The sequence below is a fragment of the Pararge aegeria genome, chromosome 7 (genome assembly GCF_905163445.1).
Source record: "Pararge aegeria chromosome 7, ilParAegt1.1, whole genome shotgun sequence".
Taxonomy (NCBI): domain Eukaryota; kingdom Metazoa; phylum Arthropoda; class Insecta; order Lepidoptera; family Nymphalidae; genus Pararge; species Pararge aegeria.
The window spans coordinates 9,477,241-9,504,070 of NC_053186.1; the positions used below are offsets into that span (position 1 = coordinate 9,477,241).

The window sequence follows — 26,830 nt, forward strand, 5'->3', positions numbered from 1 at the left end:
GCTCAAAGTTCTTTAGCTAGAACGTTTGTAAATAAAAATCAGAAACACAGGATTTGCGACTCTGACGATATTCATACAACTTTCGACTTCCCGTTAAAGTAATACGGTCCTATTTTCAGTGGACCCAGTTAATTGCTTGGGTACTTTTCCGTTCTATCTGAACTGACCTTAATGTATATACACACTTGTCTATTGCAAAACATTTACAGTTGTATAAGCGAGTTTACATGTAAATGAAAGCAATACTTTGTAATTGCAAATGCATTACGAAAAAACCGTCTTTCATTCGAATATACCTAAATAACTACAGTTAGGGTCACTTTTAAATCATGATAATATAATATAAAAACTTTACACAATATCATTGGATTGCTTTTGTTTTCTTAATAAATGTAAACATATCATTATCAATAAATTCATATTAGTATAGTAAAACGGGATCGATTCACCTTGAATAAAATATGGTTGACAAAAGGCACAGAATCGATATAAATCTTTGGCGTTTTGAGCAAAACGGTGACCACATGGCATCTAGCAGTACTAAACGCTTTCACTTATTACAATTTATTGTATTTAGATAACTTTACATGTAAAGCACCGATTCGGGATATTCAAAACTAAACGAAATATTAAATTATTTGCCTCTCTATCCTTGCACTTAAGTATAAAAAGGATACAAGATTTATTCACAGCAGTAATTGATACACAGCAGTTATATTGTCGCCTATAATCAATTATAACCTAGATAAGCTGTCAGGCGTCAAAACATATCCGTAAAAAAATAAGAGTTCACTAGCATTGATCCTTTTCACTACGAAAAACCCAATGTTTTCGTGCATTACGTTAACATGCGTTTTAAAATAGCGAACCATATTGTTTCCTAGATTTTGTACGGATCTGCATCTCCAGTACATTAGTTGATCGAAGAATATCTCGGTTTAGTCAAAATGTAAAAGTCGTAAACGTCTATTTTTCTTTTTAAAGCAGAAAATAGAAGCAAATACCTAGACTTTGTTTAGTTTTGTTTTATCCGAATCAGAGCAAACGACTATAGAAACATACCGGATACATAATTAATTTTTATATGTCAATTCCCTAATACATAGGAGCGTCCTATACTTCCCTTACCTATATGCAATATGTAATTAATAATAATTAATATTTAATAATAATTAAATACAAAAAGTACACAGTATAAATAAATGCATAAATGGCAAACGTAGGAATGTCATTATTTGTTGAACGTCGATGTTTTAAAAATTTAACTAAAAGATTTAAGCACACTTTTAACTTGTCACACAAAGTTCTATTGCATTCCAAATGATCAAAAACGCTTAAATTGAATTGACTCAATATTATCGTACGTTCATAGTAAAAACATCGACGTCCAAAACAAACTATTAATCGCAATAAATATGAGCATACTTTAATCAACATTTAATGAGCACATAATGTTACGTCACAGAGTATGTTTGGTCGTTTTCCGTTGAGATCACAACACGTCAATATCGCAGAGATCGATGGGCCGCAGTCACAAACATCACTGTGAGGACGCACTGTGTATCCAGACGCTTTGTCAGTCTGTCTGTTTGTTTTGACTCTATACCTGGCTTACTTGCGTTTCGGCACATTCTATTTTCCCATTCCTCGGAAACAGTCCTTTTAGCTGGATAAAAGGATGTAAGGGTATTCACTATAACCTTTTTTACCCCCTAAGGACCTGTTGCATACAGGTTGATAAAATAATGCATGAGAAGTTAAATCGTGAAAGCGTTACGAACAACCAAACGCACATTCGCGTTTTTAATATTAGTAAGGATAAACCTTGGCGGTAGTTAATTTTTTTCCGATTATCTGATTGGTGAAACTTGTGCGTTGAGAGACACTGTGAGAATTCATAGTACTATTTGTGAATGCGGATGTTAATTCCAGTCTAGCTATATAGTTATAGGTCACGCCAATGAACTATATATAGTCAATGATATGTGTATATTGAAGGGTTAAAATGTTAGTCGTTTTATTGTAGGTATAATTATTACCATAAATCACCTTCCAACGATGAAAATGCAATGCATACAATGCATACAATTTAAGTATCTTTCGATATACCTATAATTGAATTCATTTTGTTTGGCTTATTAAAGTTATTGTTAATAAAAAAAAAAAAATTTAAAATTTTGTCTGTCTTTAGTTGCATAGAATCTTTTCGTAATTAATCAAAAATATACTATAAATATATAAGAACCATTTAAGAAAATAAGATAACAAATTTCTTTATTCAATTGTCAATTTTTAAAACTTCAGTACCTAAAAGATTATTACATAAAACAGGTGCAAATAAATTTAACTATACACAATTCTAAACAATTCTGGGCGTGACCAAACTAACGATAGCTAAACTTGGGGTGAATATTATGTATCATTTTATCTTAAGACTATACTATCCATTGCGGTTGACTATTATTCCGTAACCTTAGTATAGTATTTGCACACATGTGATTTTTGCTTTGACTATCAAACACGAAGGCCAAAGTAAAATGGACCTTAATGTACTTGGTTTTAAAGTCGTAAATTCTTTAATTCCGATTTCAATACTTTCTGCTAGGAGCTCTACATGCAGAATAGCAGACGAACTTGAGCTTTAAAGATAAATGAATAAGATGAATATTATTCTGTCTTTCGTGTGCAAATCTTATATTAAGGGTCCAGATTGTCTAAAAGTTTAGTCTTTGGTCAGTGGCGTGCTCTGAGATAGGCCACCAAAGCCTCCACTACAGCTATCTACGTAGCGATGGATGTCTGGTCTGTGAGGATAGTTATTGTTATATAGCTAACTGAACATAGTTTGTTCTATATAGGTTTTAGCGCGCACTGCGGTTTTCGGTTAGTATCGCATAAATGTGACCTGCTAAATAAGGTTTGCAGCTATATAAGAATGAATTATAAGTGTGATTCTAAAATTGCGTCGTATATAAATCGAAATGCGCGCTTAGTGTAATAATATTTAAACTTCCGATTAATGCACATTGCGAAGTTTTGGATATGTTGTTATGTTAGAATTTTATAGGATTATTAGTTATGGCAGTTTTGCCTTAAAGACATGCACGCCACTTATCTATATAGTTGAATATAAATGCAAAGACATAAGTAATGGTCTATCAGACATAGCAAGGACAGAGTGTATTCAGGTTAAAAAATAATATCACAGTAAAGATACGAACCCAGGATCTCGTAATCGTAGTCAAACTTGCTAACCACTAGACCAACAAGGCAGTTATCTCTTGTTAATACTGTGATAACATTAAGATCAGAGCATATCTAGGTAACAAAACATCAAGGTCAGAGCTTTATAACAGATGCCCATATTGTCAAGATACTGTTCGGACGCACGGTCTGCGCTGTTATTTCATTTTTGGTACGCAAAGATAGACAAAAGGAGACTTTCTATCTTTCGAACCATAACGTAATGATCCCAGAGATGAAGTAACAAATATCAAATTTAGACTGCTTTAGTTTTATTGGCAATTGTCAATTTTAAGATTATAGAAATTCTTATGACGAAAAATGATCGAAATCAGACTTTAAGTGCGTCTACGACGCTTCTTAACTGTTTATATTAAATCATTTGCATTTATTGTTAGAGTTATTATTTTATTATTTTAAGAGAAAAATAAAACTGTATTATTTCAATATTGGTATCGAATTGCGAATTATTTTTAAAGAACAAAAAACAATAATCTCACTAAAGATACTTAATTGGAAAATCACCTTTTTACGTAAGTTTACCGCCTTGGCCCGTAACACTCTGAACCTGATATGTCTCAGCAGACCCTTAAATATATTAAGTTAATAGTTTGTTAATACACGAGCACCAAGAACTACAAATAAGTTTACAGGAGAAAATGATAATTTCTCAACATACTATAAGAAAAGTGTATTAAATATAAAAGTTATTATTTTATCCTCTTATTACAGGATATCATTGCATTGAGTCGTAGGCTACTTGAAGCATAGACAAAATTACTCGTCCATTTAATAAAAGATATTTTAATATGCAAATTCGTAACATCGATATTGATAAAGAATATATCTTTATATGGTATTTATTATTGATGTCGATAAAAAATATGCTAATAATAATGTATTCCACAAAAGTTGACATAAAGCACCTTTATAGAAGTGATATCGAAAATGGATTTGCAAAAACATTCGTTATGGTTCGATAACAATAAAAAAATATAAATGGTTTCCGAATTGTAATATTCACCTTTTTATTTTAGTTTTCAGATATTTTTAATGCATTTTATAAACATACATTAAACATACATCTCTTTTACTTTAAGTTAATTACCTACAGATTTGAAATATACATACAAATTTTACAAAAGTTTCGCCTTTGCCATGTTAATAAGGAATTTTGTCTATGCCTTTATATCTATCTATTTGATTAATATAATAAGTGAGTTTTACGAGTATGTGTATTGTATAGAAGAAAAAATTCTATAAAATATTGTAATGTGGGTAGATTGTAGTTTGGGAACTAAGATACTTCACAGCTAGTTGCTAAATAACCTAGGTATTAGGACTGGGGTTATCCTGTATGGATATGGACTAAGACGGATCCTACGTTACTATATGCGATATATTTGTGTATAAATACAAATTCGTTATAAAAATTACATTTAAGTGGAAATAAGATACCTTTTACTCAATTTTTAAACGTATTATTTTCGGTGTTTATTCACCAAAATACATTATATACTATCGTCGAATTTTCGTCCAAATAAGCCAGTACATATCACATAGCAGATTTATGCCGCCCGGAAAACAAAAAACGTCCGTGAAAAGTGTACACTTGCCTAGGTTCCTCACGATCTGTTTCAGCAATGTAGACTAGTACACATTTTTATTACTTTTTAAAGTTTCTTATTGTGTAAATATGAATTATTCATTTGTTTAGACGTTTTTTTTATCGTTAGTATAGTAGTTTTATGTGCAATGAGTATTTCCCTTTTAAGTTTTAGTAAATTCCTTTATATTATTTTCTGATTAATAAGAAATGCTGGATTCATTACCATGAGATATTACCTGATGGTGATTACAAAACGTGCTACCAAAGATTTTTCTTTTTAACTTCGCAAAATCCAAACCTGAAAATGGTTAAGAAACACACAAATATATCGCTTAAAAATACTTGCATAAATCGCACCAAGTAATTACATTATTACACGTTTTCATGCCACATACAAAGTTAATGAACTACCTAAATATTGGTATACTTAAATTATATGCTGTGACGTAAGTAAATACGTCGAATACGCAAAAAAAGGGAGTTATAACGTTATATAATACGATATCGCTACTAGTTCAGATGTAAACGAAATATAAAGTAAACTAGATTGACAGCCCTATAAAATGTCAGAGATGCAGAATGAAATTTAAGAAATAGTAATTGAGAGACAACTTCGAATTAAAAAATTATTTTTTGACTTGATCCAAAAGCGTAGCGTAAATACTGTTTCGTACAGGACTGGGAAGGTATCTGGTATAATAGAATTTTGCCTATCAAGACCAAGTACTTACATTAAGTGCTGAAAAGAATAAGGACATGATGGACTACTGATAAGTTTGACTTAATCATATATAGTTTAGAAATTCAAATTGGTCTAGGAACACAAGATTTAATTTGGGAATATTCCATATTTTGGCCCTATAACCTCTTTTTAGGACATGTTGAAAAGATTATTAGTCACTGTCAATTTATTTTAGATTAGATTTCATTTACAACTGAATTAGAGCTAGTAGAATACTAAATTAAATACATTCCGAATGAACGGTACCGTTCACTCGTTCGTTCTTCACTCGTTCACGTTACATGGAGATTTATACAAAAGTGGGCAGTTCATTGGTCCCATTCGGACTCGTCGACTCCCTCCATACTGTCTTGTTCGAGTTTGAGATCAATTTTCACTTTCGCGCTCATTGCTTTCATTATCTGTAAAAACAAAAGTATTGGAATATCAAAATTAGAGTATCCGAAAGTTCGTCACCCTGATCTTAAACTGATGCTATTACTGTTACATCTGTTTTACCACCGTAAATCGAAACTACTTCTAGCCTTTTTGTTATCTATTTTTTTTTCACTTACTTTAATTTAATATATTAATTTCGGTTTTATGAATTTTTTCTATGAATAATGGAATAACAAATAATTTAGACAATTTTTGCAATACTATATTATTAATAAATAAATAAAATATTATACCTAGGATACTATGCATAGGTACAGGTTGTTGTTTGTAATACTTCATAATAATTACTGATCGAAAAGATCACAGCTACAATGAGGTATTTGCATAAATAATTCAATTCAACACTCACACTCTCCTGTTTCTCCTTAGGATCCATAGGCACGTGTGACTTAATGAGGTCCGGCTTCGGTTTCTGTGGCGGCTTCTCCTTAGCCGGGGTCGGCGCGGGCGCAGAGTGAGCCGATACTGAAAATACTCGATTATAAAGTAACTTCTTGAAATACCTCACGAATAAAAGAAAAAAATAAGGTTGAAACACGTGACAAGTAGAAAGGTTCTACTACTTAAATATGTAATGAAAAATATCTAAAACATCTGAAAAAGGTCACTATTTTACGTAAAAATAATAATGACTTATTTCAACCCCTATTTAACCTTAACTAGCAGTGAAAATTACGAATACAAGGTGTATCTCTTTCTGTATCTAACTTTCTTTCCTCGTCCTGGCTATTAATGTCCACTCAAAATCGGTTCAGCTATTCCATAAAAGGGTTTAACTATTTTTACTATAACGGACTGTCTGTCGAGGCTAATATTTATACTAGCCCCGTCAAACAGACCAAAATTTTGTGAAATATAATTAGGTTATGCCATCGCCCCACTAACTAAAATATATCGGGCAAAATGTACTCAAAAACGCGCATTGTGGGTTCGGAATGGCGTTTATATATAGTCACAGACAGACATAAACTTTACACATTTGTTTGTATACATACATGCTTCCATGCCCGGCGGCTGCAAGCTGACGGTTCTGGGCGTGACTGGCTTGTTGGCCAACCAATCTCTTCCGGATTGCCAGGGCTCCCACGTCACCAGTGTGGGCGGGAACAAGTCATCTTGGAACAATTCGCTCTGGAAACCGAATTATTGTTAGCATAATATATTTTAACAATTTGATTGGTAGACTTTAAACGCCCATCAGAACGTTTTGGAGAACTCTCAGTCGTGCATGTTTAAAGCATGTGATATTTAAATTTCTTAAATTAAAAACGGACATCTCTGAAGTTGTCCTCAGTGGTGCGTGCGTGACGAATTCGGTCGATCACGAAAGAAAGCCGAAGCCTTACCCACTTGGTTATCTTTGGCCGCTTCTTTCTAAGTCTCATTTATCATCTAATATCTATTAAATAAAATATGACCATCCTAAAAATAAAATTACATACACAGTGCATATAGTAAGAAAACAAAAATAATAACCCGTACGTGTTGTTGATTTCAGTTAAAGTTTTAATTAGCGAACCAGTTTGAGAAACTTACCTTTTTTCTGGGCACAGTAAACGACAGCGGTTCGATCGTTCCATTTGTCAGTCGTAACGCTCTCGCGAATTCAACCTGCGGACGTAATAAAAAATATTAGGACCTCAGACTAACTATCTGCAGTTGCAACATGGCGGTTTGCACTGAGAAAGACAACATCCCAATCCTCAATAGTAGTTTTTCGTACTTAATTTTAAATGAGTTTTAATCTGTGAGAGGGTTAATTCAAAAAAACTCTGGCTGTTGTAAGCTTCTTGGACCCTCCTAGCTTTAGTTTCACGTTAGAATGTAGTTTTCACCTTTACCACACCATAAAAGGAACAAATATGTACGTCAAAGTCAAAAATATCGTGGCACTTTTAATGCGTACATAAGAACCACACGGTAGTGAGATGATGGCGATAACCACATTCGTAAACTTAAAACTAAAGCTACGAGGGTTCCAAACGCGTCCTGGTCTAAGAAGAAGCCCACAACAAACTTAGCCGGGTGTTTTTTTTTTTTTGTTATCACCATCTCACAATGTCATTTTAAATTATTAGAAGAGCAACCTGGTTAGAGCAATAATTTACACCCAAGCTTTTTTATCGTTTACGTAGTCCTTTATACTATAATAGGACTTTTCTATAAGCTTACGTTTAATACAAACTTTGAACTTTTTAAGAGACATCTCCAAGATGACAATTGGTAGTTTATTGTAGAATTGTATGCAATTTCCTTTAAACGAATTATGAATTTTATGTAACCTAGTTACGAACGGTACGAACTTTATAAGTACTTGAAATAGGTTTACATAAATAAAGAACTTTACCTTATCAACAGCTAGTAGACTTTTGGGTAAGAACGCGATGCCCTGGTGTAAAGTGCCGGATCTGTGATGGGAGAGCGCGCACAAAAACGGCGACTCGCACGTCACTTCGTAGCAGTATATCGTTGAATCACCCTGTAAACAAGATATTTATTTCAGCTCATCAATAGCTCCCACAGCGGGAGGGTTTGCCCATTATCACCACACTGAGCAGACGGGTTGGTGATTGCAGTAGACTGTAGTAACACGGTGGACGCTACTATCTGTTCTCTGTTATATTCCCTTAGTCTGCTCATACGAAACCCACGGGAAGAGCAGGGTTGACAACTGTATAATTCATTCAAACAAAAAATATTTTTGTTTGGTATTTGTATAACCGCTACCTTCTTTTAAACGTTAACTTAGCACAGCGTAGAATAGAGACACAGTATTTGTTGCGTTTGATCTAGTGGTTAATGCCGATATCAAGATAGAAAAATGAATTGTAAAATGTAAATTGTTGATATTGGAAAAGAGCAACTGCTGAGTTTCTTGCCGGCTTCTTCTCGGTAGAATCTGCCTTCCGAACCGGTGGTAGTCACTACACACAGACAGACTTGACGTTTAAAAAGTGCTTATATAAGGCCTACTTGAAACAAATGAATTTTTATATTTTTAATTTTGAACATCGTTAAAATGACGTCAAGGCAGCGTAGAGGCTAAGTAGCTCCCTTACTACTGAGGCCATTAAGTGTAATTTCTTCGCGCCGCATTAATCACAAGTAAGCTTTGTCTAGACAACTTCATAGGACCATATAATGGTGAGAGTTCTAGACGAAACAGACATGCGATAAATGCGGAACAAATAAATGGCCACTACTGGCTGACGCTGTGTAAATCTGGTAATAGTAAACATTATTTATTATAATATACTAACGCGTCCGGTCAGGAACAGTGTATTGGAGTCGTGGTCGATGTGTATGTGTAAGATAGCAGGCGATACGTCGAGCCCCACGGTGCACACTGGCGCCGACAGGTCACACGCCTTGTATAGCAGAATCTGGCGTTCTGACACTCTGTAAGAAACAACCACGTATATGTGTAGGTATACCAAACTAATACGATTGTGGAAACCACTAAAAGAAGCATTACAGACGACATCAAATGAGTCGCTGGGAACTGTTGGAAACCAGCAGCCCAATACCGGGGATTAAGAAACGCCCGGTCCAACAAAAAATCTAAGTTCAGCAGTGGACATCCAAAGGTTAATATAATGATGATGTATACTTCATATGAACAACATTGAATGAATAAATTAATACACTTTTATTGTACAACACATAAAAATACAGAAAACATTATAAATAACTAATTTACAGAATGTATAAAATTATAACATTCTAAAACTGCCTCGTTGGTAATAGATCAGAATCCTAAGAGGTCTTCGGTTCAACTTCGAGATAGTACATAAAGATGATGAGTATTCAATGGCATGTTTAGAAATTATATGTCATACACACATAAGTGAGACGAAGTTATGTGTGTCTAACACAGAATTTCTTAACATTGTTATGGTATTGGCGTTGTCCAACCTCGTGCCTCGCTGAGCACAAAAATTCATCGCTCCATGCTATTACCACTTATAAAAAGACAATGAAAATAAGGTGTATAGAGTGTACATCTCGTTGGGAAGACGCGATTAATTTGTGTTACACTACTGCAATAATTATCAAAAGTGTGCTTTATATCACAAGATATTAAGCTCACATTTCAATGCTTTAATTTTAAATGCATCGGCATTTAGTGGTGTGTAAGTGTCTTTAATTACTTGTCAAATCCAGTAACCACGAGATGCGTGTCGTGCAACGCCCATACAATTCTCGCGCCACGACTGCCCACGGGTCCCGGGCCTTTTCGGATTGGTTCCGTTGAAGAACGAGGTTTGTATATCTGAAAAAGGTAAAACATTATGAAGTCCTAGCTATTGCTCGCTTTCTATGTTCGAGTTTGTTATGGTTTTTGTTTTGTTGTACATTCTTTTCGCGGAATAAAAAGTAGCCTTTCTACTCTCTTTCCTTTCATTCCTCTTAAGTTGTTAGGACGTGAATAATGGACACACATTTTTCTAATATTTGTTAGGGTTAAATCTAGAAGCAAGGTGGGAAAATTTGGTTACCCATAATCTACGACTCTCAAATTTATTTGTAGCGGTAATTTATAAATTTTCTTAATAATAAATAAATAATGACACTATTAATTTTAGTAGTGATATATTTTGGATTATTCCAGATAGTAATCATCATGAAACATAATCAATCAGACAGAAATGTTTAAGCCCACGTTAAAAAGATTAAAATAATATTTACATTCAGATTAATAAATTAACCATTAAAAGCTTTTTATCAGATTATTAGAAACACTCACCCTAACATAGCCATCCTTGCAAACCGTAGCTAAATATTCTCCGCAGGGCGACCATTCCATGGCAAATATTTGTTCCGTGTGACCAGTTAACGTGATCTCCGCTGTAGGTACTTCTTGGCTGAGATCCCAGATCTTGATAGTCAGGTCGTGAGCTGCTGTTATTAGGAGATCCGAGGCGGTGGGGTGAAAGCGGACAATGTAAATTTTGTCTGGATGCGCCGAGAATGTTCTTTTAGGCTCGTTGGTTGATTCTTGAAGGCCTGTAATTATTGAGCATTAAGAAACTGTGATATACTTATATTCTGCCATTCATAGATTCTAACAAATATATAATATCTAATTCCAAAGTCATCAACCAAAATACGTACTAACAACTAACCTTATATATTGGATTAATCATATTTTTGGTCGCTGGGAGATCATAGAATTAGAAAGGAATCAAAATGTATTTATTATATGTCTGCCTAATTTTTTTATTAATTATCAATTATTAATAATATTGTGACATTAAATCCTAATTCTATTATTATTGTTAATCGTAATTATTCTTATGTTTTAAGTTGATAAATTCTAATACTATGATTTGTTTTTTTTAGTTCTAAGTTGACATATTTTAATATTTCAATCAATTGCAATAATAAATTTTAACTTGGATATAAAAATTTAAATTAAGTAAAGAAATAAAAATAATTTCGACAAATTTTATGCGTCACGTCTCTTATGTATGTGAATGTAGCAATTAATAAACAATAAACAACAATAGACAAAGAAATGGACGAAAACATATAAATAAACCAAAAAAGAAGATGTTTATGCAACTTTTGGTTTTTGACACGGAAGGCAGCATATTTCGGCAAATTTTTATAAGTAATTTTATAAGGGGATGGTGTAAAGGTATTTTTATACAGAACCGAACATAACGGCTCATCTTCATCGATAATCATGTGTGCAAGAGTGATATACAGAACTTACCACCCTCAGGTATGATCCACTCCCTGAGCAGTCCATCATCACAGGCCACCATAAGGCGCTGGTCGCTGAAGGGGTCGAAGGTCCAATCTTGTAACGGAGCAGGGTGTAACAGGGAAAGAGGATGTAAAGCCGAGGGGTGCGGAGGGGGTGCTTTAGCGATTGACGTAGCACCGAGGGGTAGCTCCACTACCCCTATGCGGCCTCCACCTCCACCACCAATTGGGACTGCGCAACGGGTTCCATTAGCTGAAAAAAGAAAACCTTTGATGAACAAACGACAGACACGTTGTTAATATTGAACAAACGACATACACATTGTGAATAATGAAAACCGAAATAATACTTCATCATTAGGTGCCATCTTCATATTGAAGTTCGGAGGTCAGCCGAATGAAAATCGAACGATGATGGGCCATCTTCTTCAATACCGAATAGGTATGTCCGGTACACTCTTATATATATACATATCGTCGAACCACTTCTTCCTCGGTCTCCCAGGTGCTCTTTTCCCGGTAATTTTCCCTTCCTTACTATACTTCAGAGGCTTTAGAATGACATTATTAACTCTCTGAGACTTATCTGTGAAATCGAAACGCTAGTAGTTTTTGATTAAACCACTGTCATAGTTTTTTCTAAAAGATAACAGATACAGCCCTAAACATCACATTCAAAATAAAAATCAAGTGACTCCTGTCACTTTATTAGTCGCGAGTTTTACAGACTTATCACTCTGTAAAAATATTAAATCAAAAGAAAAGTATTTGTTTTTCCATACAAATTAATTAAGTGTTTACTTAGAATGTTTTGAATGACAAACCCTATTGAAGATAAAAAACTGTCACGTGCATAGTACCTACGCTTATTAAATATTAAGTATATTTAATGCACCCTTCAACAGTATTTCGTAATTCCGTTACACGTTATATATTTTTAATTTTTTGATTTGTGATTACAGTGATATCTAATTTCATCAACTAATTAAATTAAAGATATTCATTTGATTCTATTAAAACTTAATGAGGCTTCCGAATGTGTCCATGGGGCAGGTCCAATGTGCTGGTGCATTGGAGCAGCGTGGGGGGTCTAAACTTCCTTTTCTACTAGTTAGGAGGCCTGTGCCCAGAAGTGGGACCCCAATGAGGAAGAAATGATAATGGCACATAGGAAACTAGTCGTAAGTTAACCACATAAGGCAACTCACCATAGAAGCCGTTGCACTCTCCAGATATCTGACGACTGATGTTCTTGATATTCTCTACATGCGTGGACTTGTGACCCGGCGTGCCTTTCAGGTGGCGGAACTTGGATACTTTGCCTGTACGCATACAATTAAATTTTAGTTTTTGATAGGTTTATTATTTGCGTCAGAAGATCTTTATAAGAAAAAAAATTTAGTAAAACTTCCTCACACACACACATACGCCCACACTCGCACACGCGCACACGCGCACACGCGCACACGCACTCGCATAGATAAAAACTACAAGGCCGAGAGCATTCTGGCATTTTTATTTAGCCCTGTATAGTTTCCTGCTTTCCGTGTCATCATGTCTATTTATCCGCTAACTCCTCTTAAAATACGCAATGGATTTTGATGCGTATTCAATGACGTTTAGAAAACTTTAGCTGCTATTATTTAATGAGACTAATCACTTTTTCCTGTAGTTAAAAAAAATATATTCTGCAATTAAGTCGCGCAATAAACGAGTATACAAACGAAAAATGATTGAAAAAGTTAAAGGCTCCTTAAATGACATGGCAGAATCTCTTTTTTGTTCTTACATATTCCCGAGCGGAACCGGGTTTTATCTTTTTATTAAGAAATTTTATCTCTGTTATTAGTTTTCTCATTAGCCAATTAAAGAAAATAGATTCCTGAATCCAGAGTAAGATGTTATTTTTCTCGGAAACTTTTGAAGCATATCTAATATATAATTGATTGAGATTACCAAAAACTGTCGACGTTCTTTTAGTAGTAACATTCGGAACTGATGATCGCTTCTCTTCTCGTTCTGGACTTTTACGGGACTTCAGTGAATCTCTTCGCCTGGAATATAATTTTTAATTATCAAGCACAAAAGACAGTCATGAATAAAAATTTCATAATATAGTAAAAATTCATAAAATTGCACCAACACAGAAACCACATCATTGTCCAAGAATTACTAAAATTATATTAAAATAAATAGGGCTATACAAAATTCTAAAAAATTACGCAAGTGTAAATATAAATAAAAATGTTTGCAACTGAATACTGAACAATGTGTTGTACTTATTTTAGAATTCAGATGCTTATGACAAACTTTTTGAAATTGCTCATACAAGTCAAAAAATAAAGGTATAAAAGATAGGTCAATTAACGTTGTCAAAGTTAGAATCTGGCACTTGGTTGAGTGAAATAAACACACTCACACACAACACAAGCACATATTGCTAGCACCAAATTTATTGCATAGCTTGCAAATAGTTTGTCCTAGTTTTATAATTTTAGTATTTTAGGGATGTAACAGTTGGCTGTATGTCTGTTCCATAAGCACTGGTGAGCGATTACCCGCATTAGTACCCGTATGATTTAATTTTAAATTAAGACTTTTTAGTCTCAGTTGTCGTTGAGTTAATAATAATAATAAAAATATTAATTTAATAAAAGCGTAAAAATAGTGATAAATATTTATTACTGTTTTATAATACTTTATTATGAGGTCAGAATACTAATTTGTTACCTTAGAGGCGCGGGCGATGGCGGTGCCTCTGGTTCGACGGCAACGCTCTTAGAGCGAACTTCATAGGCGCGACGAAGGTCCGCAATCGATTGGTTGCCACTGTAACAAAGCGATGACTTATGGCTTCAAAACCAGATAAATAATCTAACTATAGCAACTACTCAACTTCATCTACCTGTAACTCTATTTCTGTTATTCGTCGATCTACTAGATGTGCAGTTTGTGATTTTATAAACAAAAAAATTATATTTACAATCGCTTTAACAAAAAAGCATATAAATATATATAAGTGATATCTACTTATATTTATTTCCACAATATTTTTGTATTCTTTTCGTTTTTGTTTTCTTAGTAATTTATATATATTTTTTTTTTTTTTGCTTCTGACAGCAGCCGTATGTACCTAGCGGATTTGCATGCTTTGTTCGCATCGAGAAGGCAAAATTGTATACACATGCCACATGTAAGCAGTTGAAAGTCAGTTTTGCGATATTGTCGCGATATTTGCGAAAGGTGCTATGTGGGGATTAAGTTTACACTTTTATAACATGAATTATATTCCTTCGGATTTTATTAGTAATTTTTGACCTCATAGTTTATTCCTGCGAGAATACCATACAATGGTTTTGTTTCTTAATGAAAAGGTAGCTTGAAAGAAAAATTATTGTAAAATTTTGATCTTAGAAACGAGCAACTGCTGAGTTTCTTGCCGGCTTCTTCTGGGATGAAACTGCCTTCCGAACCGGTGGGAAAGTAACTACAAACAGATAAACCTTTGAAGAATGCTTACGAAGGCGTGAAATAAAATAATTTCAGAGAGCCCTGTAATAAATTAAACAAAAAAAGTGTCCGACATTTTGATTCATCCCGGTAGTTTTATTTAGAGTGTTTAAACATATTGATAAAACTTACGCGTATGTCTTTTGTTTATTTATTTATTTTATTTATTTATTTATTTATTAGTAATCCAACAGCGTTACAAACAATTTTTGTTAAGGGTTTATCTTATTAGTAAAATATGGCCAAATCTAGATTACATATATAAAGCAATAGGTACAAGTACAAAATATACAAAATAATCACTTACGATATTCACAACAGCATGAATGAGTGTGAGTGGGTGTGAGTGTGCGTAAGTGTGTGCGTGTGTTCGTAAGTGTGCAAAAATGAATGATTTCACATCATTTATTATCTCTCGCGATGCAGTTTAGTTATTTCATTCTTCAATTGTGTTTTCGATAAATGAAATATATCAAGTTTTGAATAAAATTTATTATAGTTTCTTGCCAGACGCAATATTATAGAATTCTGAGCATAATTTGTATTTGACTTGGGGACAACCAGTAAGCGCCGGTGACGTGTTCGAATCGAGGAGGCATTCAATGAGTAGGCTGACAGTAAGCTGGGACAATTTAGTTTGCCTGTCAGAATAGCTTGCAGCAGTAACATATCACTCTGATTTCTTCTTTGTTCTAGAGAATCCGTTCCGTAATGAGTACAAGCTTCCTCGTAAGTATCGAAAGTTTTAAAATCTTTAAATGCTAAGTACTTAAGAAACTTATTTTGTACGGATTCAAGTCTTTGGGTGTGTATGATATAATAAGGTGACCAGACGTTGCATGCATATTCAAGTAGACTTCGGACAAAAGCAAAGTATAGCGCTTTGATACATTCAATATTATTAAAATGACGGGTCACTCGTTTAATGAAACCCAACTTTATAGGATATTTCATCAGATTTATTGGTTTTAGACGATAAGCACAAACACATGGAATTTTTCCTAGCAACCTGACGAACATAGGCTCCCAATTTGTTGGTGAAAACCGTTACTTACCGGTACGACACTTATTGACTACTAACAGCACATCTAGTATATTATTGATCGAAGCTGTTGTGGCTTAAATGGTTAAAGCGTGAAAATTACTAAATCGTACTAAAGTTCTGTCATTATTTCTGGGGTAACAATAAGAAATGGCTCACTCAGTAGACTCGAATAGCTTTCTTCTCTCAGCCGTGCTGGGTGTCTTGGGTCTATATCCAGAGTCTGATGAGTTCACCTCCTCTTCCAGACTTGTGTCCGACTTGCCATTAGTGTACTCTTCTGGAATGACAATTTAGGATAATTTATACTTAAACTACAGAACCCCTATCTCGACAGACTTCGTACTTTAGTAGAAAGCACCAGTCAAGGTCGAAATCCAAGATCCAGCTCCTATGGAGCAGCCGTTGGCGGAAGCTATGTGGAAAAAACAATTAAGGAAACGATAGAATGATTTAATAGCCTCATTTTATACAATAGTCATTTACAATGGCCATTACAATCATAAATCTGGCAACACATTTGTCTTAAATTTACGAGTAATCAACGTTCGGATCTGCAAGTGAAGAGATGTTACTGGTTCGCAAAAAAAAAGGGGGAATGTGCCATGTGAGTTATAGTGTACTTACCTTTGTTAGGTATAACGTCAACATCGCTGGTGGGAGAAAGAGACTTCTCTTTCTCATCATCTCTCAAGGGTGGGGTAGTTGTTACAGGAGTAGTAGAAGCAGGTGCTGAGACTGGGGAAAGTCCTGCGTGAGAAATCATATTGATCAATTTCTATCGTTCTCTACTCTTTGCTCTCCCTTTTTCAATCATAATTTGCTTTTGTTATCTACTTTGCTAGGGCGAAGTAGTAAAATAGTACTTAAGTTCGAATGGATCATTTTTGATCAAAGTGGCTATATCAGCGTGATGAATGAATTAATGAATGAATTCACTTTTAGTTTATACGATGGATACAATTAGGAGGCCTTATCGCTTAGCGATCTGTTCCAGTTAACCAATGGCGAAAAACACAGCTCAGGAAGAGAGGTATGGGATGGTCGAACAATATAAGAGCAGGAAAACTATTATAATATCATAATTTGTAATAAACCTACCTGAATCTGATTTAGGAAGACCTGGTACGGCAGGCACAGAAAACACTTTGTCGAAAGAGAACTCTTCGTTTCCGGCTGACGCTGAAAATGGTTTCGGACCTAGACGAGGCTGTGAACAATATAGTATGATTTAACAACGCTAACTTGGATTTTAAAAGTACTTTGCTCTTTATTATGTACATTATTTATTATGTATCACCAAAAACCGTCACGAAGATGCAGTTTTGTGAATATAGCATCAAAATGTATTATTACTGTGAATGAAGCAGCAATCTATAATTTTGATATGGGTACGAGCATTATTGACGGGAGAGTAGTGAGAACTTCTTGCTTCGGGCTTCTTGCATTCTACTTTTGTCCTAAAATGTGAAAATATTTGTTGGTTGGTCCTTCCTTGTCGTGCTAACAAAACCATTAATCGACTCGATTTGGCATAGTGATAGTTGAGAGGACAAAGAGTTATATAGACAACTTTTAGTCCTGGAAAAACATCACATTCGTGAGTCAGGTTTACAGGAATACTCTAAATTTGATGCCAAACATTGTACTTCCATGCCGCGGTGTTACCAGCGGTGAATTATTCTGTTCTTAATGTATTTTTTTATTGCAATTACGTGTACAGACTTAGTCACTTCGGGCAACGTACATGGGGCGCAGATAGGTAATAAGTAATGCCAAACATTGTACTTCCATGCCGCGGTGTTACCAGCGGTGAATTATTCTGTTCTTAATGTATTTTTTTATTGCAATTACGTGTACAGACTTAGTCACTTCGGGCAACGTACATGGGGCGCAGATAGGTAATAAGTAATAACTAAATCCAAAAATTTATCTTAAAATTAAATATTTTTATTAACTTTTACGCATTTATAAAACATGAAGAAAATCGAACGATATCGAGTGGAGTGTTTGGATTAGAAAGGCTGACAATTAGGGTTGCAGTCCGTTCTGATATGATTACCATAATCACACATAAAAAAACTGAAAGTAATCGAGGCAGATTTACTCGTTATCTGAAACGGATAGGGTTCGAAGCTACGTTATATTTATTTTCCTAGTCCCTACCTTGGGAGGCATTGGTTTGCAAAATCGATGTAGCAAAATGTCAGACGATAATCAACGAAACATATTAATAAATCCGAGAGCATATAGGTAACATATAATGCACCGATCAACAAACAAAGCAGTTTTTATTGCAATGCTACAGGATCCATTAACAGTGTACTGGAATAATGGAATAATGGAATAACGTCCAGTCTAGCGCATGATCTTAAGAATTATAAATTCCAATGAATAGAGTAAAATCTACACGCATTTCTAATCCCAAATATTACCTTGTAACCGGAAATTGCTACGGCTGTGGTCCTAGGTTTAGGTTTAGGCGCTTCCGAATGATCATCCGCTGAACCAGCCTCGGAAATAGATGACCTTGGCAAAGGTTTCGGAACCTGTACCGGTACACCATTTATTAAGCTGTTACTCCTAGATAACGATTCAGATGAATCCGAACTTTCGGTCTTTTCGAGGGACTTCTCGGCCCTTTCGAGGGACTTTTCGGTCTTCTCTTCAGGTTTTTCGGTTATAATTTCGCCTTCGTCGTTGATTTTTTTGTCGAAATCGTGTCCATTGTCAATGATTTTCTTGTGAAATCCGTTTTCTTTCGAATAGTCTTTCGGATCTGGTTTCTGTTTTTCCATGCCTTTAATCATATCTTTAACGTTAACGAAGTCTATCCTGTCTTCGTCTTTTGGTTCTGGCGCTGTTGGTTTCGCTATTGTTTTCGATGGTTCTTCAATATGTTGTGTTACTATTGGTTTTGGATCCGTTTTCTTTGGTGGTGGCATAGACAAAATAGCTTTGACTAATTCCTCAAGATTACCGCGGTGTACCTTGAACAATATTATGAGTAATTATATAATACTCAAACGATTACACTCCAAGGATTTAAAAAGAAAAGTATAAATAAAAACAATTTAGTAATAAAATATTATAGACAAAATTAAAAAAATTAAAAGCAACAAAAACCAAATTTACTTACCCCTTTTGTTATAAAACCAATTCTATGATCAAATAATCAAACTAACTACACAAAAACTACAAACACACAACACAAAAATAAAACTTAATCCCGTAACTTTTAAAAGCACCAAGATTATAAAAAAAAAAAAGTTACTTTTATTTCAGTTTTCAAACTTAACTAAACTAAATAAAATAAATTAAAAAAAAGGATAGGTACATAAAACAAACGAAAATAACATGCCCTTAACTGCTTAAATAAAAGTTCCCAATACCCAAACATAAATTTGAACAAAATATTATTTAATATTTATTAGTTAATGCCTGCTATTCTCAATAACTGTTTCAAAAAAGCATGACCGACATTTTTTGCTTAAAATTAGTTTAAGTAAATAGTTTTAAGTGAGGTGCCTTTAAAAGTAATGGCATAATCGGAGTATATTTCCGTAGGCTAGCCACAGCTAGCAGTAAATCTTAGTTACAAACATAATAGGCTCATACAAAAATTATAAGTATTTATGTGTATTATATTCATAAAAAAATATTCATCAGCTGTCTCAGTACCCATAACACAAGCTACGCTTACTTTGGGGCTAGATGGCGATGTGTGTATTGTCGTAGTATATTTATATATAAAAAAAAAAAAAAAAAAAAAAAAAAAAAAAAACCGAGATAAAAAATAAACTTTATTGTAAACATATTCAAAATTTAAAAAGTATGATGTGTTCTAAATTTTAACTAACAGATGATGCATCTTACCTGGGTACAGTTATTGGCATTTGGATGTAGAGAGATGTTCGGTACAGGATAATCTTGGTTTTGAACCCACATCGGAGCACTGAGGTAGGTGACCGCCCCACTCGTTTCCGGATATAGATCTGCGTGGTATTCACGGTAACTCTGCAACAAAGTTTTTTTTTTCATTCCAATACAATTTAGCATATGACTGCGGTTTCCAATCTACGAAACTGTAGCATTAGAACAACTTAGCGGTGTCCTAATTCTCTATCGCATCGAAATCACATCCAAACACTACGTGCATAGACAAGAGACCCGAGTCACGATATTTCGGAGTCCGTTCTCTAATAGTTGTGACAACTATTCGTCAGCAATGGGATGTAAATAGGCTGCGGATGATGATGACAATGATTGAACATTTAATCATCATAATCATCATTCATGTGCAGCATTAGTTCTTGAAAATGTTCCTAAACGATTAATAATCTTGATAGTAATAGTAAAATGAGTAATAATCTTGTAATTAATATTTACCTTCCTGGGCACTTGATACATGATGGGAACTACCGAAGAACCCGTCAGCTGCAGAACGCGATTGACTTCACCCTCCATCACGCGCAACGCTCGCTTCGGTACTAAACAGGCGCCCTTAGTTTGCTCACCTGGAACAATAGGGTAAATGAAATGAAAATACACTTTATTGTACACCTAACAGAAATTAAATTATATACAAAAACAACACAATAAAACACAGGTACAATGGGCGGCCTTATCGCTAAAAAGCGATCTCTGCCAGGCAATAATTTGGTAATAATTTGAAAAAAAATCAGCACAAACAATAAACCTTAACTATATTTCGTCCAGAAGCATCCAACGGTTCCCAGACTTATGGTGAAGTTTTAGATAAATAATAGTACTTTCCCCAAGAGTTTCTATAAGTTACGAAAACGAAAAATGATGTCGGGTTTATCTTTACATAGCCTAAGCCTATGATTTTTAAACATTGTGTAAAAATCGGTAGCACAGAGTATACCACTAAAGGATGCACCTCCATAAGCGAGTATATCATGGCTATAGACTCGCCATGCTATGAAATGTTAACAATAGAAGCAATCGCCACAGGACGACAACATCGTCGCGAGGGAACAATAACTTTGAATATATGCATACTAAGGAAAGACAGAAAATTTACAGAATTAATGGGCCTTATGAATAAACGTGGATAATATTGCAAATATATTGCAGTGTTATTCACACTTCAACAAACAGAACCTTGCAAATGTCTTACATGTGAATGAAAGAACCACTGTTTTACTATTCCAACGTTCTGCGACTTTTTATATAATCTTTATGTGTCAAAAGATATACAACGTGTAACGGAATTACGAAATCCTGTTGGAGGGTGCATAATTATATTTCATAAGGAATCAATATTAAATCAAAAGAAGCATATTTATTTTTCCATACAAACTATACAACATTCTTGGGGTTTACTAATGACAGACCTTACTATTGACAGAGTTTACTATTGACGATGAAAGACCGACACGTGCAATGTACGTAATAAAGTGAGAGGAGTCACTTGATTTTACTTTTGCATGCGATGTTAGGGCTTTATCCGATTTCTTTCAGTAAAAACTATGACGATGGTTTACTCAAAAACTTAACTAAACTATTAGCTTTTCGGTTTCACAGAGAAGTCCCAGGATAGTATAGTAAATAATGTACCTCACCCGAACCCTTTGAAGTATAATTTCGGTTTTCATTTACACGTATAACTTTATAACGAACCGCTTATTAACAAGAACAATTTGCATTTTACGAAGAAAAAAAAAAAAAAAAAACTTACCAGAATGCCTCAACCCTTCAATAAGGTATGGATCGCGGTCAGTCAACTCCATATAAAGTATGGTAGTGTCTCCTTTGCCAGCCAGAAATAGCATATTAGTGTCTGCATCGAACAACGGCATAAGTACTCCAGTGGAACAGTCCAGCTCCAATGTCTTCTGGGTTTGAGATAGATTACGTATGTCGCGGATCATTATCTGACGAAGTCGCGCTGAATCGAAACCTGCAAAATAATTGTAGTAACCTGTACCTGTCAAATACTAATTTGCCACTTACTCAGAAGTTTCGGAGAGAGTGTGCCCACAACACTCTCCGAAATATACTTTACAGAATATCGATAGACAGGCGACCTTTTTCTTTTAATATATATCGCTTGACTGCAATCTCACCTGGTGGTAAGTGATGTCTAAGATTGTAGCGGGCTAACCTAACCAGTCCAGAGAAAATTCAGAAATTATAAATTTCCAAATTGGACCTTCCAGAAATCGAGCCACGGACTGCCTACTTAAATTCACAGCGCTTACCGTAGCGCCAGAGAGGTCGCAAAAATAAAATCTATTCAAATTCAATTTCACTAGGAATACAAACCAGTGGTTAGAATCCTATCACTATCGCCAAGCCACACGAGTCTGCTGTCCTTGATGTTCTGGTGGCTATTTGCAACGCCCAGCACTGGGCTGGAGGCCCGCGGATCCAGGATACGCACTTTCTTATCCTTACACGACGTTGCTACCAACTTGCCATCTTTTTTCCAAGAGGTTGACTGTATCACTTCTCCATGGTCTCTGGTTACTGTTACAAAATGCCACTGTTTTTTATTAATAATCAACACAGTACCACACATACAGGTTAAAATAAATAAAAAAAAGATTCAGGAATGAATGTACATATAACTAATATGCACTATACCTTTCCTAAATAGATGACATCTGTGACCAACATTGATGTATATCTATATTCTGTATGTTTAGTTATGTTGTCTGTATCTTCAACAGCCGATTGGCGCAGTGTGCAGCGACACAGCTTTCTGTGTCTAAGGCCGTGGGTTCGATTCCCACCACTGGAAAAATATTGTGTGATGTATATGATTTTCTTCAGTATCTGAGTGCTTTTAGGTATTATAAGTATTTATATCTATTATTCATAAAAATATTCATAAGCTATGCTTAATTTGGGGTTAGATGATGATGTGTGTATTGTCATAGTATTTTTATTTATTTTTTTATCAGCTTTGGGACTTAAAATAAAATAATCTAATTCATGTGTTGTGTGTGCTAAATACTTATTCAAAAATTCGATTTATATTATTTTTACACTCTTTTGTGCCTCCACAATCAATGTTAGTAAAATCCCTTGTTCCACAAAAACTCCAATTACAAGCATTAAATTGCCATTATATATTTCAAAGCTGCCACTAAACTAGTGTTTACATACTCTTTGACTATCACTTCATTGCATTACTTTACTCACCAAAGGCTTCTTTCTGCTGTGTCAAATCCCATAAGGCAAACTCGTGACCTGATGCTACATGAATCAAACCATCGGCCACAGGGTGGAAGCCAACATTCTCCACCCTGCGTTGTTTCTGTGACAGAGTGCACTCTGGCGTTGAGAGTGACTCCTTGAGACCTTCAGTTGGTATATGCCACACTTTTACCTGAAATTGTTATACATTTGAGTCTCCTTCCTGTCTAGTATATATCCCAATATACCAACAATAACTCAGTGGATTGTGAAAATAATGGGCAAAAGGTTAATCTTAATTTCATGAATTACTTACAATACAGGGTGAAATAAATATACCAGAAAGCTCTTGGCCTTGTAGTTCCTATCATTAAAACTATCAACTTTTTCAAAATTCAGTTTTAATTTTTCATAAATATAAAAATTAATAAATCATATATATTTCTGTAAAGTAACATTACACTGTGAAATCAAATACATGTCTTTGTGGCCAAACTGCTGTAAGCACGCACGATAGAGTTGTGGTTGCACTGTTACCTATGTAACATTACAGAGTAGGAACCAGTAAGTATCAATGCCAATAATATATAAAAAAATCACTGTTACTTCAAAATACTAAATTGGCAGGTCTTAAAATAGCTTGGAAAAGCTACAGCACCATTTATAAATCACCAATGTTGATAAGTTTAGAGAGTTGGGTAATACAAAATTGGTATAAATGTCATTAAAATTATAAATCATATTTTTTTTATTAATATCTTTAAAAGATAACTTATTCTCATAATGTGCAATAACATTTCTAAGTTACATATTCCGCTATTAGAGAGGTGAAAATACTCTCTACGCTCCAGTCCACATGTATGCTAACAAAAATCAGCTAATCCTATTGCTATGAATCATATTATATGATGCAAATTTTACCTAGTTAACTACTTTAACAACTTCTGAAATGTAATAAAAAATAATTGGTATGGGATGATAATTTTTTCTATTTTATTATTTTTTTATTCCATTACAAATTACAAAAGCTTGGCTGCTAATAAACATAGTCTGACTAGATGCATTATCTTTGTAGGAATTTGGCCAGTTTGTTAAAAGTTCAAAAACCTAAGCCTGTATCTTTTGGAGTCACTAATTATGACTGTGGGTCACACTGTCTAATACCAAAACACTAAATTAAATGATTGTACTTCTTCACTACTAGTGAAAACATACAGCAAAAGAAGCATCTACCCAATCACACTTGAAACAATTTAGAAATAGAAAAATTCCAAATGGTCCTTATTGGAAATATTTGACCCTCCTACTCCTAACTGCTACATACAAGCTAGAGAGGGTATTTAAGGATATTTAGGGAGCACAAAATCCTGGTTTCAACCACTAAGGCTAGTTGTACCACTAATTAGATAGATAGGGATAATGGAATATGCAATTTTAAATTTAAATAACCATTAAGAATTATAATTTTAATAAATATTTATTGTATCTCTCCAACATATCTTTTTGTTATAAAATACATTTTTACTCATGAATTTCTAACGCTGTACACAATATTTTCTTTTACAAAGAAACTTTCTTTTCCTGTATAGAAATAAAGAACACTTACCAGAGAATCCTGAGATCCTGTTAAAAGCAATCCATCATGAAATGGAGAGAATTCCATGTCCGTTATTGTGTCAGAGTGTGCATGCAGGAGGGGCATAGTTTTACTCTTCCTACCACAGTCATCCAGAGGAAGAACTGCCATACTTGACCCAACATGCTCCCAGTTGAACGCCATAAAGGCAGCAGATGCACAAATATTGTTCCCATAAGTCTGATATGAGCCAACGCACACATCTCTTATACATGCTTCGGGCTTAGGCACAATGGGTGCAGCATTTTTATATTTAGAGGCTTTAAAACGCCAGGCCATCGTGGGCCAATTTTTAAAAAGTTATCAGTCTTAAAATGGAATGTGAATTGGCCTCAAAAAGAGGCAGTGAATCTGGAAGAGTAGAAAAGAGAAATTTTTGATAATCTTATAACAATAGAATCAGTTTTGGCGACTTTAATTTATGCCTTTAGAAACAGTGGAAAGTGACAAATTTATTATTTTAAGCGCACTTCGACTTCTGTATGGAAAAGTGTAACATTTTGTGAATAAATTACACCAGTAAGATCGAACGGAAAAAATTGATATTATATTTAAGTTTTCTGTTGAACTGTTTAGTTAAAACTTCAGTTACCCATTGACACGCTTACTACTTAAATTATTAACAGTCGACGAACACAAAAGATTTTATTAAAAATTCTAAACACTTTGTTTTGAATAACTTGGCCGGGCCGCGGTCGGAAACGCAAAAACTACACCAAATTATATTTCTACTTACAATAAATAAACTTCTTTACGAATAACGTTAACACACACAGTTAATGGTAAAATCTCACGTTTATCTCTTACCTTTACGAGATAAATCAATCAGAAATCCGATTTCCGCTAGACACTCCCCCTAAACGTCGGCCATTTCAATTCAAGCGACATTTTCAGATCGATAACAAAATAAGGAGTCGATGACACCAAAACAAAGATAATATATAAAAATCCTGTATAAAATAAAAAAACAAACTAAATTTTGTTTTGTTACTAAATACAATTTAGGTATAAATAATATGATGCATAGTTAATAATTTTACAAATTTTGCTGTCTTACAAAAAATGTTAACAGCTGGCAACACCTGTTATAATTGCCTTAGGACTTTTTGCCGGGAAGTTGAACTAGGCGCGCGCTTTATAAATTCCAGATGTTATTTTACTAGTAGAATAAACTAATTTTGTATCTAAATATCGAATTTAGCACAGCAAATTAAAAATTTGCTCACGACAACGAGGACGAGATTGCATCCTCCATGCGAAGAAGGATCCGGAGGATGCTCCGGTGTCGGAGCGAAAAATGCGTATCATTGCCGATGATCTGTTTGGTGTAGAGTATAAAGATAGAAGAAATTATGATCATGGAGAAATTGTTTTAACTTTTCATATATTATAGGGACACCTATAGCGATTCGAATATATTAAAAAAAAACTTGAACATTTTCCATCGAAAAGGACTATTTGATAAAGTAAAACTGATAGTAAAGACCACGAATGGCCACGAGACCATGAATAGAAAACAATAAGCAATTTATGCTCGTCACAATAAAGGCTGATGGTGAAGTGCCGAGAGAACTCATCAAGCATTAACACAACGACTACTTAGATATGATTGCAAACCTACCTACTCAAAAGCATGATTTGAATTATAGGTAGGTACTTTCTTTGCTACGATATAAAAAGGACCACGAAGTAGGTATATGACCTATACAGAGTAACTTTCTACATTTTACT

At 34.4% G+C, this 26,830-nt stretch overlaps 1 protein-coding gene across 3 annotated transcripts; it reads right to left on the minus strand.

The window, feature by feature from the left end:
- Positions 1 to 4,591: 4,591 nt before the first annotated feature.
- On the minus strand, positions 4,592 to 25,966 carry LOC120625180 (coronin-7). Of its 3 annotated transcripts, none has more exons than XM_039892160.1 (23): positions 25,907 to 25,966; positions 25,070 to 25,450; positions 23,470 to 23,656; positions 22,588 to 22,791; positions 22,001 to 22,222; positions 20,686 to 20,813; positions 20,173 to 20,313; positions 18,732 to 19,286; positions 17,398 to 17,506; positions 16,924 to 17,046; positions 16,456 to 16,576; positions 14,475 to 14,573; positions 13,701 to 13,798; positions 12,953 to 13,066; positions 11,752 to 11,997; positions 10,780 to 11,039; positions 10,184 to 10,305; positions 9,293 to 9,431; positions 8,380 to 8,511; positions 7,569 to 7,643; positions 7,028 to 7,163; positions 6,382 to 6,497; positions 4,592 to 5,995 (listed from the first exon to the last, which is right to left on the minus strand). In XM_039892160.1, the coding sequence occupies exons 2-23, from the start codon at positions 25,376 to 25,378 to the stop codon at positions 5,903 to 5,905; spliced, it is 3,729 nt and encodes a 1,242-aa protein (XP_039748094.1). In that variant the 5' UTR covers positions 25,379 to 25,450; positions 25,907 to 25,966; the 3' UTR covers positions 4,592 to 5,902. The 3 variants fall into 3 exon arrangements, with proteins under 3 accessions (XP_039748094.1, XP_039748095.1, XP_039748096.1); XM_039892161.1 differs by lacking the exon at positions 25,907 to 25,966 and adding an exon at positions 25,836 to 25,892; XM_039892162.1 differs by lacking the exon at positions 18,732 to 19,286.
- Between the last annotated feature and the right edge of the window lie 864 nt (positions 25,967 to 26,830).

Bases quoted from the DNA above. Each gene is read 5' to 3' on its own strand.
- LOC120625180 (XM_039892160.1), bottom strand. From the start codon at position 25,378: ATGGCCTGGCGTTTTAAAGCCTCTAAATATAAAAATGCTGCACCCATT. The intron at 11,998-12,952 runs GTGAGTTGCCTT...TTCTTTTTTCAG, and splicing joins AGAGTGCAACGGCTTCTATG to CTAATGGAACCCGTTGCGCA. The intron at 7,644-8,379 runs GTAAAGTTCTTT...TTACGTCCGCAG, and splicing joins GTCTACTAGCTGTTGATAAG to GTTGAATTCGCGAGAGCGTT.